This window comes from Odocoileus virginianus, chromosome 8 (assembly GCF_023699985.2).
Source record: "Odocoileus virginianus isolate 20LAN1187 ecotype Illinois chromosome 8, Ovbor_1.2, whole genome shotgun sequence".
In the NCBI taxonomy this organism is placed as follows: domain Eukaryota; kingdom Metazoa; phylum Chordata; class Mammalia; order Artiodactyla; family Cervidae; genus Odocoileus; species Odocoileus virginianus.
In genome coordinates this window covers 11,140,113-11,160,242 of record NC_069681.1, presented here as the reverse complement: position 1 = coordinate 11,160,242, position 20,130 = coordinate 11,140,113, and the positions used below count along the sequence as shown (strand labels likewise).

The window sequence follows — 20,130 nt, the reverse complement described above, 5'->3', positions numbered from 1 at the left end:
ACTGTAGCCCAGCAGGCTCCTCTGTCCATGGGATTTTCCCGGCAAGAATACTGGAGTGGGTTCCCATTTGGTCTTCCAGGGGACCTTAACAGGGTTAAGTCATGTGAACTTTAAAAATTATTTGTTCTTTGTACATGAATAATGCATGTTGATTATAAAAACATTTAGACATGTCCTCAAAATGTGTATTATGTTGAGCAAATCAAAGTACAGTCTTTGCTGCAAATGTACTCATGTACACATTACTAATGACATATTCACTTCTTAGACTCAGTCACTTAGCATCGTGACACAAGGAGTAAATTATATTAACCCTACTTGCCTTGCTATTACAAAGATTCTTAAGGTTGAAGATATGAGGACTGAGGATAAATGTACCTGGAGACTTACCAGAGATCTGAACTCAAGTAAAAACAGCTGTGAGCCAGGTAAACTGGAGGCAAGCTCTGGGCTTCCCTAGGATGTGTGACATTGGCCATCAAGGTTGGAGTGTCCCCTTTTGAACCAGATGTCACACATAGACAAATGTAAGCCACAAATAGCAGTGTGCCGTAATGAATTACAGTTTAGATTGGGAAGATGTGCTCATTTGCACTCAGCCATGTGACTAGTAACTCATCTCTCTGCCAGTAATTGACATTGCTTCCTAGTAGTTTGGGAAAAGAACAGCACAGTACATAAACAATAGATATAAATTATATACTATTCTTATCTCTCCTAGGCTGTATGTATGTCTTATTTATTTTTACATTCCTTTTTGTGCCTGTCAACTTTTTGTACCTAATAAGCATTCCGTGTCTTATTATGTTCCAGTTCATACAGAGCAGGAGCAGGAGTGACTGGAATTTGCTGTGTTGGCCTTCAAGATAGGAGCTTTATAAAGTCTGAGAAACAGGGAAGAGAGGGTCATTTTGTTTAAAAAAAAAAAAAAAATCCCGAATACACCGCTTTTTATCCTTTGTCTAAACATCCATAATTTGCAAATTCTTCATCTCTCTTTACACTTCAATTAGTTGTATTGTCTCTTGGTTTTAGAAGAAAGAGTTTAATGAGGAAGTTAGCTGCTGCAGAGTTCCTTTGTTGTTTTGGCCGTCTAAGCTGTGATATCTTAGTTCCCTGAGCTGTGGTTGAACTCTGGGCCCTCAGCAGTGAGAGTGCAGTCTTAACCACTGGACTTCCAGGGAATTCCCTGCAAAGAATTTTCAATAAAGATTATTATAGTGTGTCCTCAGAAAGAGACAGATTAGTTCAGTAGGACTCTGATGTCAAACAGGCACAGGTCTATCATGGATCAAGTGATAATATGGAAACATAACTCTGTAAATCCACTTTGACATGTTGAGCACCGTCCTTTTATACCATTGTTATTAAAGGGATTCACTACTTTATGACTTTTGTGTATAAGTTTTTTAATAGAAGTATTTAAAAATTGTGTGTAAGACATCTATGTTCGTTGTAAGTAAAATACAGACAAGTCCTCTAAAATGGAATCTTTCCATGCGGATTCATGATTGTCTTTTTTTGTGTTAATGTTATCAGGTTTTGTAAAATAATATGTATATTATTATGTATATGAATACAAATTTCTTTAAAAAAATTGAATCATGTGTGTTTTATAATTTATTCTCAGCTATTATTGTTAATGTATTAATATGATGATAAATATTGCTCTATATGGTTATTTTAAATAGGCATTAAATTCATATATTTATCCATATAGTTTATTTTACCAGTTTCCTGTTGTTAGATATTCAGGTTATCTATTTTTAAACATACAAAGGGTCTAACAAACATCCATATATATATTTGTGATTTTAAGATTATAACCTTAGTTTATAATCGAATTAATGACTTTGGGGAAGGGAAATACAGAACTCCTGCTTCAATTCAGAAATACAGTATAAAGGGAAAAGCCTATATGTGTGTGTGCAAGTCTTAGCTCTGTATTTACTAGGCTTTGAACTTCAGGGAAATTATTAACTACTTTGCACTTGAGGACAGTGAGTTTTGTGTATTAAAGAATTTAGCAATAAAATCCCAAGACAGTTGTAAGCTAATAAATTGCTAGGAAAACAATTTATTGGGAACACAGAGACTAACCTGGAAACTGCTGATGTATTTGGTTTTCTCTTGGGTCTAAGTTTTGTATTAAAAAAAAAAAATGATGACACTTACATGGTTCTTAACTGAGGTAATTCCCCTTCCCCCGGGGGCATTCTACAATGCCTGAAGGCATTTTTCTGTTGCCCTCACCAAGAGAAAGGGAGTGCTACTTGTATCTAGTGGGTAGAAGTCCTTGAATCTGCTCAACATTCTACCATTCTATAGGACATCCCTTCACAATAAACAGTCATCTGGCCCAATAAATCAGTCTGTTGAGAAACCTTGCTGTTGAGAAACCTAGAACTAAGCCAACTTCTTTGGTTGGTTTAGTTCAAAGTTGCAGGTCATTGAATTGTGAGTCTGTTTCAGAGTTGAATGCCCTAAGGTGTGTATATTAATTAACTTGATTCGTAGTCTACAATTCGGCAGGCAAGAAGCATTGCATCTCCCATTTTAGAAGGAGGGCTGCCCATGGATGTGCCTGAAATATGTAACTAAGAAAAGCATTTTTGAGATAGATAAAGATCTTGACAATAGAACAGCTTTGAAATATCTGAGGAAAATACCTGTAATTCTCCTGGCTTAGCCAAAAATTAAATAAAAACTATCAGTCATACAAAAAATGTAAAGACTTACTAGAAACTATCAAATAAACTTCTGGCAAAGCTATATACTACAATATTTGTTGATTAAAAATTGAAGAAAGAGCAAAATCTTTTTGATATTCAGTCCACACTGATAGCCACAAAGGAAAACAGATGACAGAGGATAGAGGATATAATTGGTGAAATTCTCTATGAACAGAAGAGTAATGACAAATCAAATCTTTACTATAAAGTAATACTTTAAACAAAAAAATTTAAAAGTGCTTTATAAAACTTGATCAAGAAGTCCTTTTGGCTTAATTTTATTCTAAAGTTAATCACTTGATGAAAATGTATAACTATCAGTATTGTTTTGATTGAAATGTTTGTTCTCAGAATATCCTCAGGGTCAAAATGTCCTGTATTCCTCTCTGAGTATGTATCTTCTTTGTAAAATAGGAATAGTGACACTTGTTCCACCTGCCTTTATTATACGAAATTTGTTGCATTAGTTAGCAGTCATGAGGTTTTCAGTGACAGAAATATGTACAGAAAAACATGTCATTGGTTCACATAGATGAGCAGTCCAGTGACTTCAACCTCGGCTAGATGCAGGATGTCAGAATATCTTTAGGGCTTGGGCTCTCTGCCTTTCCCCTTGGTTCCACCACTCTCTACTCTTCTTTTGCTGAATCTGATTTTTTGCTGTATTGGTTTCAGTGTCTACCAGGCTTTCTTAAGGTGGTAGCAGTGATAGCCTTACTGACAGGCCTAGGTTTTGACCGTCCTTACAGCTCACAATGTGAGAAGAGAGGACACCTTTTCCTGTGAGCTCCGACAAAAGTCCTGGCGAGAACTTTCACAGGCCAGCCTTGGATCATAGGCCCATCTCTAAAACAGCCACTGTGGTCAGAGAGTGGCGTGTTCTGACAGGGCTTGTGCAGGGTGCTCATTTCTGGGCATTTGGGTGCAGGGGTAAAGGTTGGGCTGAGCTCACCCAAAACAAGTGGGGCTTATTCTCCACTAGAGAGAGGGAGTCTGTTGTCAAAAGAGGGAAGAATATTGGGCATGTAAAAACAAAACAGCTGTCCACTAAAAATTGAGTGGTCCACTACTCAAAAATTTAGTGAGTCCACTAAAAATATCCAAACATATTTGTCCAAGAGTAAGTGTAATATAAAAGATACTATTAATTGTTTTTGTGAACATAGAAATTATTTTCCTGTAAATTTTGGGAAATCCCTTTACATTAGGATCATTACAAGTGATAAAATCAGGCCTTGTAACTTTAAAAATGGCCTTAAATTTGATTTTGTTTGGAAGATTTTAACTATGAGATTGTTTTCAGAGTTTTTAATTTTCAGTCCATGTTTTCCATGCTTAAATAAAGTATATAACTTAATTTATTGGTAGCAGTAGTTATGTGACAGTTTGTATACTATATGGAGATTTAGGTTAATCTCTTATAAGAGTTATGCGTGCTTACAGTTACAGTACAGTTAGTTGCTCAGTTGTGTCTGACTCTTTGCGACCCCATGGACTGCTGCACGCCAGGCTTCCCTGTCCATCACCAACTCCCGGAACCTAGACAAACTCATGCCCATCAAGTCAGTGATGCCATCCAACCATCTCATCTTCTGTTGTCCCCTTCTCCTCCTGCCTTCAGTCTTTCCCAGCATCACAGTATTTTCCAATAAGTCAGTTCTCATTGAAAGCTCAGTGCTTACATTTTTGCATTATTTGTAATAATAAATGTAATAAATGTTAAGCAGCATATTCTATAACAATTTGTACTCTCTGTTAACTCATTCTTAGTTATTCTAACAATTTCCATTATGAGTATTTTATTAACTCAAATCTTTTTTAACAAATGATTGCACTTAACCAAAATGTTTTTGTGGTTTATTTGAAGAGAGACATGCATTAGTGTCTTTTGCCTATGTTGTATTGCCTGTTGTGTAAGTATCATCATTCTCTTTTAGATTAATACTTATAGAACTTCACTTATATGAATCCTTTGCAAATAAATGACTTGATTTTTTTTTTTACATTTTTTGCTCAGTTTATTATATTTTTAATTACTTGATTTCTGAGCATGTTGGAAGATGGGCCATTCTCAAAGAATGCAGAAAACAGGGGGCTTGAAACAATACTTAATTAAGAAGAACAGTATTTGACTAAAAACTATTGGGTTGGCCATAAGTCCGTTTGAGTTTTTCCATAAGAGGTTATGGAATAACCTGAAGGAACTTCTGGTCCAACCCAATATAATCATTCATTTATATATCCATTTATTGAATACCTGTTTGGTTTGAGGTATTATTTTTGGCACTGGGGGTACAAAAATAATTAAAACATAGACTTTGCTGACAAAAATGCTATAGTCTTATAGGCTGAACAGCAGTCTTCAAAGTTTTTCTCGCTTAGTTCTTAGGTTTTACAAATATATATCGCTATGTACATTTTTAGGTTGATATCTAGAAATTTCCCTGATAAATATAAACAGTTGAAGAGCATGTTGTCTCCATTGTATTGTGAATATTGACATTTAAAACCAAAAATTGTTACAACACTCTTTAAAATGTATTTTTTAAATGTGTAGTCTGAAAAAAAATTGCACAACCTAAAAGTTGAGAGTTTTATTTGGTGGATTTTCTGAGGACTTCAAACCCAGGACACTGCATCTAAGATGACTTTGAGAGACTGCTCCAAAGAGTCAAGCTGGGGAGCCAGCATATGTAGGAGATTTTGCAATAAAGACCAGGTAGTTAGAACATTAAACGAATACTGTTAATGAAAGACCAGGTATCTGCCGTTAGGGAATTTAGTGCTTTTCTGTGTATGGAAGGATGCAAAGTCAGGGCTCGTTCCTTTGAAACACACTTCGACGTCTGGGGCCAGTATCTTGTGCCTTCTCATCTCAGGTCTCCTCAGAGTGCACTTTCATGGGTGGCTGTAGCGGTGGGCATCTTGCTTCGTGCTGAGTTCCCTCTGGTCTCACCTTTGGGTGGGTGTAATGTTGTGGCTTGATGGCTGCAACATTCTTTGTTTACTGATATGGCAGGCAGTATTTTAGTTCACAGTTTCTCTGGTCCAAAATATGACCAATATTTGAGAGACATTTCACAACCAATTTTTGTCCCACATTGCTAGGAATGCTTATTCCTAGGTCAGGCAAAGGTTTTTCTTGATATACCACTCCAGGTGGATTAGACCCCATTGATAATTTAAAATCCTCTGGGTCCTCTGATTTATTAGTTTATTATGATCCAGAAAATGTTTTCTCTTGTTGCTTTTTCCCATACGTAGAATTACACTGTTACAATTATTTATTTTGAAAATTGTTAGTATGTAGAGTTATAAATGTGATATAATACCTCAAGATGTTTCAGTTTAGTTCAGTTGCTCAGTTCAGTTCAGTTCGTGTCTGACTCTTTGTGACCCCATGAATCATGGCACGCCAGGCCTACCTGTCCATCATAAACTCCTGGAGTCCACTCAAACTCATGTCCATAGAGTCAGTGATGCCATCCAGCCATCTCATCCTCTGTCGTCCCCTTCCCCTCCTGCCCCCAATCCCTCCCAGCATCAGGGTCTTTTCCAATGAGTCAGCTCTTCTCATGAGGTGACCAAAGTACTGGAGTTTCAGCTTCAGCATCAGTCCTTCCAATGAACACCTAGGATTGATCTCCTTTAGGATGGACTGGTTGGATCTCCTTGTGGTCCAAGGGACTCTCAAGAGCCTTCTCCAACACCATAGTTCAAAAGCATCAATTCTTCGGCGCTCAGCTTTCTTCACAGTCCAACTCTCATATCCATACATGACCACTGGAAAAACCATAGCCTTGACCAGACGGACCTTTGTTGACAAAGTAATGTCTCTGCTTTTTAATATGCTATCTAGGTTGGTCATAACTTTCCTTCCAAGGAGTAAGCGTCTTTTAATTTCATGGCTGCAATCACCATCTGCAGTGATTTTGGAGCCCCCAAAAATAAAGTCTGCCACTGTTTCCACTGTTTCCCCATCTATTTCCCATGAAGTGATGGGACCAGATGCCGTGATCTTAGTTTTCTGAATGTTGAGCTTTAAACCAACTTTTTCACTCTCCTCTTTCACTTTCATCAAGAGGCTTTTTAGTTCCTCTTCACTTTCTGCCATAAGGGTGGTGTCATCTGCATATCTGAAGTTATTGATATTTCTCCCTGCAGTCTTGATTCCTGCTTGTGATTCTTCCAGCCCAGCGTTTTTCATGATGTACTCTGCATATAAGTTAAATAAGCAGTGTGACAATATATAGCCTTGACGTACTTCTTTTCCTATTTGGAACCAGTCTGTTGTTCCATGTCCAGTTCTAACTGTTGCTTCCTGACCTGCATATGGGTTTCTCAAGAAGCAGGTCAGGTGGTCTGGTATTCCCATCTCTTTTAGAATTTTCCACAGTTTATTGTGATTCACACAGTGAAAGGCTTTGGCATAGTCAATAAAGCAGAAATAGATGTTCTTCTGGAACACTCTTGCTTTTTCAGTGATCCAGTGGATGTTGGCAATTTGATAAGATGTTTAGCCATTATCAAATTTTTTGCCTGGTTACACATTGGGTAATGTAAGAGATAAGAATCTTATAGGATATAAGTAATACAGCTAATAACATTGGCAAAGTCAAGGTGTAGCAGGGAGACACAAAGAATAAAGAATTTGGAAACAGAGAACAAATTGAAGTATTGATTAGTATAACTAGTTATAATTGGTTGCAATAAACCATCAAGTCCACAGAGAGCTAGCCACATAAGCCAAATCCTAGAAGGATCAGATAGAGAGAAAAATGTTATATCTTTGTTTACAAAGGTATAGTTCATCAATTTGTTGTAGGCCATAGCATACGAGGTGAGTTTTTTTTTCTGGAAAACAAATATAAAAGCAATATGTTTCTGAAAAAGTCATAAAGTTATAAATCATATTTATCTAAAGACTATCAGAAACTTGTGTTTGTTAAAAAGTCCTTTTTATGAGTCTTCTTGACTCATTTTGTTGAACTATCAGTGTAAACTAATGATTGTCTATAAAGGACAAAACTTAGAGACTGACGTTTAGAGATTTGAGTACAATGCAATTGGCAAGAAACTTGGATACTTCTGTGACATAAAACATTTTAAGAGAACCAGGTGGTGCTAGTGTTACCTGCCTGCCAATGCAAGAGACTTAAGAGACATGGGTTTGATCCCGGGTCGGGAAGATCCCCTGGAGGAGGTCATGGCAACCCACTCCAGTATTCTCTCCTGGAGAATCCCATGGACAGAGGGGTGTGATGGGCTACAGCCCATAGAGTCACACAGAGTTGGACTCAACTGAAGCGACTCAGCACACACACAGAATTGTGACTGATGACATTATATCAGGGCATATATCAGACTTTAGGAATTCCATATAAATTTTGGAATGTCTATATTAATGACATTCACCTATACATTATAACCTAAAGTTCATCTCCAGTCACTTGACAATGTTTCTCACGTAATTCAACATGCCAAATAAGCCTAATTAGCGTAACAGTCCCCTCTGAGGTGTCGCAGCGTTCCTTTGGAGAGTTGTGTTCAGTGCTCAGTTCCTAAGCCATGTCCAGCTCTTTGTGACCCCATGGGTTTTAGCCCACCAGGCTCAGACTTTGTCCTTGAGATTTCCTAGGCAAGAATTCTGGAGTGAGTTGCCATTTCCTTCTTCATTTGAAGAGTTAGCTGGAAGCTAAAAGAACTTGTTAGATTTTCTTGTTTCTTAGTTTCTTGTTAGAACTTGTGAGAAGTTTGTTAACAACATCAAAAAGGCTTTAAAACACAACAGGGAGGGAGGGGATGTGTATACATATAGCTGATTCATGTTGTACAGCAGAAACTAACAATATTGTAAAGCGTTATACTCCAATTTTAAAACAAGAACAAACACAATAGTATCATAGGTCATATGAATTGATATTTATTTAACCAAAGTCACAAATGATTTCAGAAAACAAATACAGATCACTTAAGGCGTGGGAACTCACACAGTCTGTTTTGAAAGGCAAACATACATGTATGGGGAGATGCAAAATCTGGGCTGATTGAGCTCATTCCTTTGATATGCATCTCAGATAACTGGGGCCAGTATCCTGTGCTTTGATTGAAGGCAAAAAAAACTTTTCTCTTAAAAGAGAGAAAATTAAATCTTGCCTTTTACCAGCTTACTTTTAACAACAAAATTCACTTAATTAACTTTAATCTAAATCTAGTGAATCCTGACCATCCACAAACCTTCCATCACTGTCTGTATCTGTCTTTGTCTAGTATGTCCCTTAGCCTTTCCATCCAGAAACAACCAGCTCTAAGATAAACTTACTTTCTTTTCTCTTGATATCATGCAATTCCATTTTTAATACCTTCTTTTCTGAAAAACACACATTCCACTTTCCTACTGTATATTGAAATATTCCCTTTATTATTTTTGTTAGCTTTAATTACATGTTTAAATTAGAATCCTCAACTCTTAAAAACCTTAATTTCTAGTGAAAACTAAGAAGTAACCAATTATGAACTGTCTTTTACATTAGCTTTCTGTAGATTGGTGAACATAAGTACTGGTGATAATTTCTAAAAACCTTTCCTTTTTAATAGAGAACATCTCAGGGTGGCACCAAACCTATTTAATAGTCCTAAATACCTTTAGTTTCTCTGTTAAGTAATTGATGTATCTTATTTTATTTGAGAATGACTTATTCCATAAACTTCCATCACTTAATTTAGCATAGCTCTAAATTCAAGTTGCCAAATATCTGGAGAGATTATTCTTAGGTAGACATTCCTTAAATATAATTATTCCTTAAAATTTCATCCAAAAACTATCTCATTTGCATTGAATTCAGTTGTAAATATTTAATTATACCAAGTAATTTTTCATACTGACAAATTTCAATAGATATTAACAAGTTTTATTTAATTTCCATTAAACCTTGGTACAATAAGTGCTGTTCCTAATGTTGGTGACTCTAAAGATGTGTCTATATTAATTAGCTCAACAAACTTAAACTGACTTTAATACCAGGTATTAACTTAATATTAAATATTTTCCAATTAACGTGAACCTGAAAGTCATTTTGATCAGTTTCTTTCTGTGTAGAAATATTTAGTTTGTAAGCATTTACTTTTAAGTCAATTAAACAGAACTCTTATAAATTTAAGTTTGATAATATTTTCTAGAAATAGAGATATCTCATATGTATAATGTGTACAGAGATATATGAATAGACAAAACTAGAGAGCTCATGGCTTCACTTAACAAACTTAGACATGAACCAGACATTACAGTATAAGCTTACTAGTTTATAAATAACACGAGATGAATTAAATTGGCTTGCTTAGATGACTGAGACTTTACTGTTTGTGGAAAAGAGGTTTAAAGATTTGTGTTTGTCTTTGATAAAGATTCTAAGAAGTCTATGAATTAGATTTTCAGCTGAGGGAGGCTTTCCAGTGGTTTGAATTTAAAATTACCACCTTTGTAATTTTTTTCCCTTGGCTTCAGGTTTTGCCTGACTGAGCTAATTAGACTCAATCTCAGGTCATTGTGGGCTATATTTACGTTTCTGATTTGCAGAGATTTGCAGGACAAAGACAGTTGTTTTTAATTAGCCAAAGAACTGTTTGTCACCTCAGAGATGTTAAAAGATTGATTTGCCCAAATATACATATGTATATATATTTTATTATATAATTATACATATATAATATTTAAAAGTTGCTTTTCTGTATCAGAGATTTCTAACTAAAATTTAAGAGTTCTGTGTTCTAGAATTCTAGAATTTAGTCTATCATGCCTTCAAAAACTCATATAAAGCATTCACCAAAGAGCTTCTTTCTAAGTTCATAAGTTAAACCCAGAGCAAAATCACTGTTTTTATTTTTATTAGTCCTTGAATATTAGTTCCCACTTTCTTCTCCATTTTATGGCTCAGGTAACCCTATTGATTTCCTTTAATATATTTAATTAGTATTTCCTGACGAGCAGATCTATATGTTTTGTCTTATAATACCACACAGAGAAATATTCCTCAGTGAAACATGTCTATCTCAGATTTAAATGAAACAGATGTAGCCATCTCTAATATAAAACCAATGAAAATATATCAATTCATATATACTTTATCTCATTTCTATCTTGTATATCTTTAGCTTTCACTAGAATCCAATCAGCAAGTTTTGATCTTACAGGAGGAGTTCTATTATTCCCTGTCCATTTTATCTATTTTTTTTTTTTGAAAGCTCTGGGATCCCCATAGAGGGCATTGAGCCCTGAAACTCAGGCCTTTTTGTTAATCTTGATTAATTGGCCTAATTGTTGCCCCAGGTAATTGTTGGTCAGGTATCTCAGTGTAATTTTTTTCCAGCCCCTTAAACATATACTTTAAAAAACTGGAGTAAATAGAGTGGACTTGTTTGACTTTTAATGTTGGGGACCACATGGGGGTCCCTTCTGGTCCGCTTAACCTTAGGTAGTGTAATATCAAAACCTTGTGTTTTAATCCCATAAGTGTCCATTTTATTTATTGCATTTTGAATAACCATTTAAAGATTTCTTTATCTATTTGGGGTAAGTCTTTTTAAGATCTCTACCTTGTTGGAAGAAGTATCTAGACTTTCCTTACAGTTTTTTTTTTTTTTCTGTTAACATTAATTATTCGAATGCTTTTATTAGCATCTGTAAGACCCATTGAGGGGAAGCAAAGACCACAAATAAAACTTCCCAAACTGTTTTCTCTTGTTTTAAACTAAGGAAGTTCTGAGGATAGCCACTAGATATATTTCCTTTTTCCCATCTTTAATTTAATTTTTATAGGTACCAGTAAAACAGCCATTTATAATGATAGCTCTCTAAAAACTTACCAATTTAGAAGCTTCTCTAATTTAAAGGATTTATCATTTGGCTATTAATGAGTTATATACTAACAGTGATTCAAACTAATAAGATTTAAGAGGCTTCCCCATAAGAGAACGGGGAGAATGTCACCTAACTAAAATTCTTAAAGTTTACTTCCCCAAATAGTATGGCAGAGGTCAAGTCTTCAAAACACACACATGCACACACAAGCAAAACCCCCTAAGAAGATCGGGCAGAACATTTATTGATACATCTCAAAGACCTAGGAAAAGAAATGCAAGTCCCCTCTACAAAGATTTTGTTTAAGGTCAGAATTCTGAAAAGATATTTTTTATCAAGCCTAATTTTTAACTTAGCTGCATGCACATCCACCCCCCCCCCCCCCCCCCAATTTGGTCATTTAAGGTTAAGATCTTTTTTAGTATAACTTAGGTACTTTCAAGTGTGATCTGGCTGGAGTATTAGTTGGAGGCTGGTTTCTAATTCTCCTTTAAATATTTCAAGTCATTTTCCTCCCCAACCTCCCAATACAGACCTCTCAATTTCTTTTACTGAGCAAATTCCAGAGTCCCCTGATATCTTCCAGTTAGGGATGTCTCTCAGTGTTTTTCAACAGGGCTCCCCTAATACCTTTAGATTAGGGGGTCATTCCCTAGTATCTTTCAACTGGAGAGGCAGGTACCTGTTAGATGCTGCCAAATGAAACTCAGAGTCATCAGCCATTAACAGGAGATCCTGGAGAGGAGAGACCCAGATTCATCTGGACTCTGAGGAGGTGGATGGGCATAAGAGGCCTCTGCTCTGTCAGGGTTCTGGATCCTCATAGAGTTTAGGCGAAGGAGAGAAGTGTGCTCTGTGTCCCTTTGTAACTGGTTGATAAAACTGGTGTCTGAAAAAACTGCACAACCTAGAAGTTGACAGTTATGTCTTATTTGGTAGACTTTCGAGGACTTCAAACCTAGGACATAGCATCTCAGATAACTCTTGAGAGACTGCTCCAAAGAGGCAATGAGGGGGAGTCAGGGTATGTAGGAGATTTTGCAGTAAAGATCAGCTACTCAGAACACATCAAAAGATCACTGTTAATGAAAGAAAAAACCAGATAACCCAAGTTAAGGAATTCAGTGCTTTTCTATGGATCAGTTCAGTTCAGTTTAGTCGCTCAGTCATGTCTGACTCTTTGCAACCCCATGGACTGCAGCACAGCAGGCTTCCCTGTCCATCACCAACAGGGAGCTTGCTCAAACTCATGTCCATTGAGTAGGTGATGCCATCCAAGCATCTCATCCTCTGTTGAAGGAGACTCCTGCCTTCAATCTTTCCCAGCATCAGGGTCTTATTCAGTGAGTCAGTTCTTTACATCAGGCGGCCAAAGTATTGAAGTTTCAGCTTCAGCATCAGTCCCTCCAATGAACACCCAGGACTGACTTCCTTTAGGATGGACTGGTTGGATCTCCTTGCAGTCCAAGGGACTCTCAAGAGTCTTCTCCAACACCACAGTTCAAAAGCATCAATTCTTCAGCGCTCAGCTTTCTTTATGGTCCAACTCTCACATCCATATGTGATTACTGGAAAAACCATAGCTTTAAATAGAACTACCATATGACCCAGCAATACCACTCCTGGGCATACACACTGAGGAAACTAGATCTGAAAGAGACATGTGCACCCCAGTGTTCATTGCAGCACTGTTTATAATTGCCAGGACATGGAAGCAACCAAGATGCCCATCAGCAGACGAATGGATAAGGAAGCTATGGTACATATACACAATGGAATATTACTCAGCCATTAAAAAGAATTCATTTGAATCAGTTCTAATGAGATGGATGAAACTGGAGCCCATTATACAGAGTGAAGTAAGCCAGAAAGATAAAGACCAATACAGTATACTAACACATATATATGGAATTTAGGAAGATGGTAATGATAACCCTATATGCAAAACAGAAAAAGAGACTCAGATGTATAGAACAGACTTTGGGACCCTGGGAGAAGGCGAGGGTGGGATGTTTTGAGAGAATAGCATTGAAACAAGTATACGATCAAGGGTGAAACAGATCACCAGTCCAGGTTGGATGCATGAGACAAGTGCTCAGGGCTGGTGCACTGGGAAGACCCAGAGGGATGGGATGGGGAGGGAGGCAGGAGGGGGGATCGGGATGGGGAACACATGTAAATCCATGGCTGATTCATGTCAATGTATGGCAAAAACCACTACAGTATTGTAAAGTAATTAGCCTTCAACTAATAAAAATAAATGAAAAAAAAAACACATAGCTTTGACTAGATGGACCTGTGTTGGTAAAGTAATGTCTCTGCTTTTTTTTGCCTTCTAGGCTGAGATAAAAAGCATCATTTTCTTAGATAGAGCTGGTAGAGAGGGTTGTAGAGGGTTGGACAACACACACAGAGAACGTAGAGTTCTGTTCTTCTCATGTTAAATTTGAGGTGTGTCTGGAATTTCGAAGTGTCCAAAAGGCTACTGAGAGGCATGGAACTCAGGAGAGAGATCTCAGCCAAAGTAGACACATAAGGCTTTAGTTGTACAGAGGTCAAAGGGGGGCCATTGGTATGGATTAGATGCTTCAGCGAAGTGTAGCATGGTAACAGCAGTTAGCCAGGAACATCGGCACTTGAGGCAGGAAGGACAAATGCCTCCACCCCATGAGTGTCATTTCCCTCTTTGCCTGCAGCAGGCATGACTAATTGATCACTGCCCTGTCTATTTATTACTAATAGTAATTAATGTTAATTATCTGGCTGGCTGCATTTTCGTTGCTGTGAGAGCCTTGCTCTAGTTGTGGTGAGCAGGGGCCACTAGTTGTGGTGCACAGGCTCCTCCTTGCAGTGGATTCTCTTGATGCAGAGCACGGGCTGTAGGGTGCTTGGGCTTCAGTAGTTGCAGTTTCCAGGCTCTAGAGCCCAGGCTCAGTCGTGGTGCATGGGTGTAGTTGCTCCATGGTATGTGGGATCTTCCTGGACCAGAGATCAAACCCAGGTGGATTCTTTACCTTTGAGCCAACCAGGGAAGCCCACTACACTGTTTCTTAATGAGTCCAGTTTCCATTGTGAATTCTCTTTGGGGTTTTGGAAGCCTGTTGCTTGATTCCCAAATATTATCTTTTTGTTATGAGGCTCTAGTTTAATTCCATTTTGATCAGAAAGTATACTTTGTATGATTTCAGTCCTTGGAAATTTATTAAGACTTGTATTATGGTGCAGCCAGAGATCTAGTTTGGTGAATGTTGTATGTGTATTTAAAAAGAATTCTGCCATTGTTGGGTGTAGTGTTCTATAAGGGCGATTTAGGTTAAGTGGTTTATAATGTTTTCAGGTCTTTGCTTCTCCACTTGGTCTTAGCCAAAAGGTCAAGAAGTGATCATGTTTACTTTATTCCTTTTTTTTTTCCCCCCACTCTTCCATCACTTACTGAGAGAGATGTATTAAAATATCCAGATATGATTTTAAATTTGTCTCCTCTGACTTTTCAGTGCTGTCAGTTTTTGCTTCGTGTTTGTTCCCCGGTTTCCTCTTGGCCCGTTACCACCTTAGATTTGCGTTGTTTGTTGTTCTAAACACGCTTGCCCTCTCTGTTTGCCCTCCCTTGCTCCTGCAGGCCCAGTGGTGGTGATGGCTTTCTGTTACTGCTCGCCCCAGGGGCCTGCACCATCTTTGTTGGCTTTCCCAGACTCTGCCCACACCTTCATAAATGCTTCCTGAAGTATTCTCTCCTCAGTCACTCAGTCTGAATGAGCTGTCCGTTTCTTGTTGGGGCCATGACTGATAATGGATGCATTTAGGGAAAGCATTTCGGTCAGTAGGAAAATCCAGCGCAAAAGCCTGAAATGAATACATGTCTGACATGTTGAAGGAACAGTGAGAGACCTTGCTGCTGAGCAGAAGAGAGGAGGGTGCTAGTAGGAGATGACTTCAGAAGGGCAGTGGGGAGCCAGATCAGAAGCAGCCTTTTAGGCCATTGCAAAGGTGGGGCTTGAGCAGAGGACTGGCGCCACTTCATTCCTGTTTTCTTGTGATTGCTGTGGGCAGTCTGCTGGGCATTAGCTGTGGAGTGCCAGCATTGAGACAGGAGGTGTGAAAGGAGGTGAGAGATAACGCTGTTAAATGAGAAACCGGATTTAAGTAGCAAACCCCTAACTGGCTTGGGTCGGCACTGTGGTGGTGGAGGATGGCGGGAGAAGCGGGCAGCACTACATATATATTTTTTTAAGTCAATTAATTAAGGTTTGGCGGCCTGGGTTCTCGTTGCTGTGCACTGGCTTCCTCTCGCAGTAAGAGCGGGCTGCTCTCTGAGGTGGGTTCTCTCGTGGCGGAGCTCGGGCTCCAGAGCATAGGTTCAGTAGCTGTGGTGCTTAAATTTCATTTCCCCCTAGGCGTGTGGCACCTCCCCAGACCAGGGATCGAACCCCTGTCCCCTGCACTGGCGTGCGGATTCTTAACCACTAGACCACCAGGGAAGCCCAGTGCTACAGGTATCTTAATGACAAAGTCAGTACTGTTTTCTGATGGGGTGCAGGAGAGAGCAGTTAAGACTGGCTGTAAGATTTCTGGTCTGAGAAACTGGAAGCATTAAGTTGCCATTGCGGAATTGGGGGATTCTGTGGGTGGAGCCCAGCCAGATCAGAAGTTCAGGTCTGAATATGCCAACTGGCAGGTGCCTGTTAGGCATCTCAGAGACTGTTGTTGCCCATGCTTTAAGGTCTGTGGTCTAGATTTGTTACAGATACAAATTTGGGAGCAGGCAATATATTGCGCTTAAAGGCACAAGACCAGATGAGCTCATCAAGAAGAGATTATAGATAGAAAAGAGGCTAGAACCGGCTCTCCACACCCAATAAGAACTTGAAGAGCATTGGAAAGGCAAAGAAAACTTGAGTCATAATGAGGTAGGAGAGGTGAGGAGGTGAGAGGGCAAGGAGGAGAAGTGGGGGGAGAAAGAGAGGGAGAGAGAGAGAGGGGGGTGGCCCTGCCTGGCAAGCCCCGGCAGCCAGACTGTGAGTAATGACGTAGGCTGGGTCGATTCAGTTTTCCTGCCCATGAGGTTGAGTCATGATGGAGTTAGGAAAACTGCAAGAACAGTTTACTTAGGACAGTGTGCTTTTTATTAGAAGATGCCTCTGAAGACTTGAAAGCTGAAGAGTCGTGACTTTTGCATCTTAAGATAGTGTTTTTTAAACTCTCCTACAGGTTTGAGACATATAAAATGGGGGAGAGTTGCCCTGCCCAAGGGGTCCCACAGTGAAGCAGGTGGTGCCAGGGGTGGTCTCTCAGTCCGTTGCTCCTGGGATGTGACTTGGACTGTGCATCCTGTGGCCTCTCCTGGGATACTGTGGGCTCGTTTCTGAGCCTAGGTCTCTTCATGGTGTGTTTGTGGTTCCTGTGAGCGACTTCATAGAACTGCAGTAACAAAACCCCCCACGTCCTTGTGCTGAACTAGTTTGAGATGGAGTTTCTGTTACAGCAGTTCTATGAAATAACTCACAGAAGCCATGGGTGACTTAGAGTCAAGATTTAATGAATACCATAAATACAGGTGTCTTTAACAGTATTTTGGCTTTCCCTGCGGCTCAGTGGTAAAGAATCTGCCTGCCAACTCAGGAGACGTGAGTTTGATCCTTGGCTCAGGAAGATCCTCTGGAGAAGGAAATGGCAACCCACTCTAGTATTCTTGCCTGGAAAATCCCGTGGACAGAAGAGCCTGGCGGGCTACAGTCCATAGGGTCACAAAGAGTCGGACAGGACTGAAGCGACTTAGCACACACGCATATATCACTTACTGTAGACGCCAGTTTTACAGCGTAGTGCCTGACGTAGACAGGTGTGTCTGTGGTCGGCTGACACAGTCATATCTGTGATACACACATCCCTATCTGTAGTCTGGAGAATCATTATTGCAAAAGGCATAGTGTATTGCTTTCTTACTTGTTTCTTAAAAATGATTGTGTTTCTGTATTCTCTTTTTAGGTGATACAGTTAATATTGGAGATGTATCCTACAAGTTGAAAAATCCTAAGAACCCAGAACTTGTGCCACAAAACTACAGTAAGAAATATTTATTTATGAATTTTTCACTTTGTATCTCTTCATCCATGATTATTTTAGTAGAATCTTTGTCCACATCTTGTGATTTCTGTTTGAATTGGAATAAAATTTATACTCAATAAAATTCACAGATCTTAGGCATTCGTTCTGATTAATTTTGACAGTTTTATAAATGTGTATAACCATCAACAATGCTTTCATCACTCTGAATGGTCTCTTGTACCCCTTCCTCTCTACCCTGCTCTGGAAGCCATTGTTCTTGCTTCTGCTATGGCAGAGTAGTTTTGCCTGTTCTTCAGCTTTCTATAAATAGAATCCTATTGTTAAGGTATAATTTTTGTGTGTGTGTTTGGTTTCTTTCCATCGAGATAATAATTTTGAGATTCATCCATATTCCTGTACCTATCAGCTTGCTTTTCACTGCTGAGTAATTTTCCATTGTATAATTATATATCATAAGTTATTTGTTCTCTTGTTGATGGACATTTGGATGGTTTCCATTTTTGGACTCTTATTAATAAGGTACTGTGAACATTTCTGTACAAGTCTTGTCACAAGTTTTCGCTTATCTTAAATAAATAACTAGGAGTTGATGTGTCATAGGGTAGATGTCTGTTTAACTTTACTCAGCACTGCCAAACAGTTCTCCAAAGCAGTTGTACTGTTTTACCCTTTGAGCAGCAGCAATGTTCCCCATCCTTGCCAACACTGGTATTTCTAGTCTTTTTGATTTTACTCATTCTACTAGGTATGAAATGGTAGCTCATCATGGTTTTTGTTTTATAACAGCTTTATTGAAATGCAGTTAATAAACCACAAAATTTACCTTTTTAAAGTGTACCACTCAGTGGTTTTTACAATATTCACAAAATTGTGCAGCCATGCCCCTATGTAAGTTGAGAACATTTTTTAAGTCAACAAGAAACCTCACATCCATTAGTAGTTACTTTCTGTTTCCTCCTCCTCCCCTCGCTGCTCCTCTAGCCTTTTGCAGTCTTTAATATACTTTCTGTTTCTGTGGGTTTGCTTATTCTGAACATTTCATATAGATGGGATCATGTAGCATGTATTCTTTGTGTTTGGCTTATTTCACATCTCATGTTTTCAAGGTGCATCCATATTGTAGCATGTATCAGTGCTTCATTCCTTTTTATGCTAGGTAATGTTTCATTGTATGGATATATCACTTTGTGTTTATCCATTCATCAGTTTGGGAGCATTATGAATAATACTGCTATGAATGTTCATATACAAGTTTTGTATGGACATATGTTTTCAGTTTTCTTGGGTATATACCTAGGAGTAGAATTACTAGGTGATATGGTAACTCTATGTTTAACATTTTCAGGAATTATCAAACTGTTTTCCAAAGAGGTAATGTGTTGAGGATTCTAGTTTCTTCATATCTTCACCAATACTTGTTATTGTCTTTTTTATTGTAGCTATTTTCATGAGTAGAAATGGTATTTTATTATAGTGTTGATTTGCATTTCTCTAATGACTTACCATCATTTCTTTGCTCAAAATCATGTCAGTTCTTTTCTCAAAATTCCTTAAAGGACTCTAGTACCTTAGGAACAAAGGTCAGTCCTTAGGATCCAGTTTCAGCCTTATCTCCTGTGACTGTCCTTCCCCTAGTCTATGTTCCAGTCATTGGGCACAATATAATTTTTTGCTCACGCTTCAGACTCTTTCAGTAGACGGTGTGCTTCTTGAGGGAGAAGGTCTCACTTTCCTCCAGTACACATTTCCTTTAACTCTACCTCCTAAGTGGCTCTGCACTCTGTCCTCTCCACCTTGTTGTGCTTTTCTTTTACTATATATATATATATATATTTATATTTTTTTTCCTTGAGTTATTTTCCTAAAAAAATAGTACCCTAGTGGTAACTCTAGGGATTAAAATTAACAGTTTGACTTAAAACAAACCTGTTCAGATTAATACTAACTTAATTTCAATAGTATACAAAAACTTTGCTCCAATATAGCTGTTCCCTTCTACTTCCTTTGTACTATTATTGTCATACAAATTATATCTTTATATATTAAAAGTCTTGCTGCACAATTGAAAAAAAAAACCCTTTATTTATTTACTTGGCTGTGTTGGGTCTTAGTTTGCCATGCGGGCTTCTCTCTAGTTGCGGCTCTTAGACTTAGTTGCCTCGCAGCATGTGGGATCTTAGTTCCCTGACCAGGGTTTGAACCCACGTCCTCTGCATTGAAAGGCAAATTCTTAACCCCTGGGCCACCAGGGAAGTCCCTAGTGACACAATTTTATAATTATCATTTTATGAATTTGTTTTTAAACCAGATAGAAGAAGAATATAGAAGATATAGAAGATAAAGAAGAACAGCTATAAACAAAAATACATTTGTATATTTTTATCAGTACATTTGCACATGTTACCTTTGCTGGGATGTTATTTGTGTGGGTTTAGGTTACTGTGTAGTGTGCTTTTCTTTCAGCCTGAAGGAAGG

The 20,130-nt window shown here is 38.3% G+C and overlaps 1 protein-coding gene across 1 annotated transcript in view; it reads left to right on the top strand.

Moving 5' to 3' along the window:
- Window positions 1–20,130, top strand: part of VWA8 (von Willebrand factor A domain containing 8) — a 367,424-nt gene that overhangs the window by 1,771 nt on the left and 345,523 nt on the right. Inside the window, exon 2 of the mRNA XM_070471177.1 lies at window positions 17,575–17,652. Coding sequence (XP_070327278.1) covers window positions 17,575–17,652 — 78 coding nt within the window. The remainder of the gene's footprint in view (window positions 1–17,574; window positions 17,653–20,130) is intronic.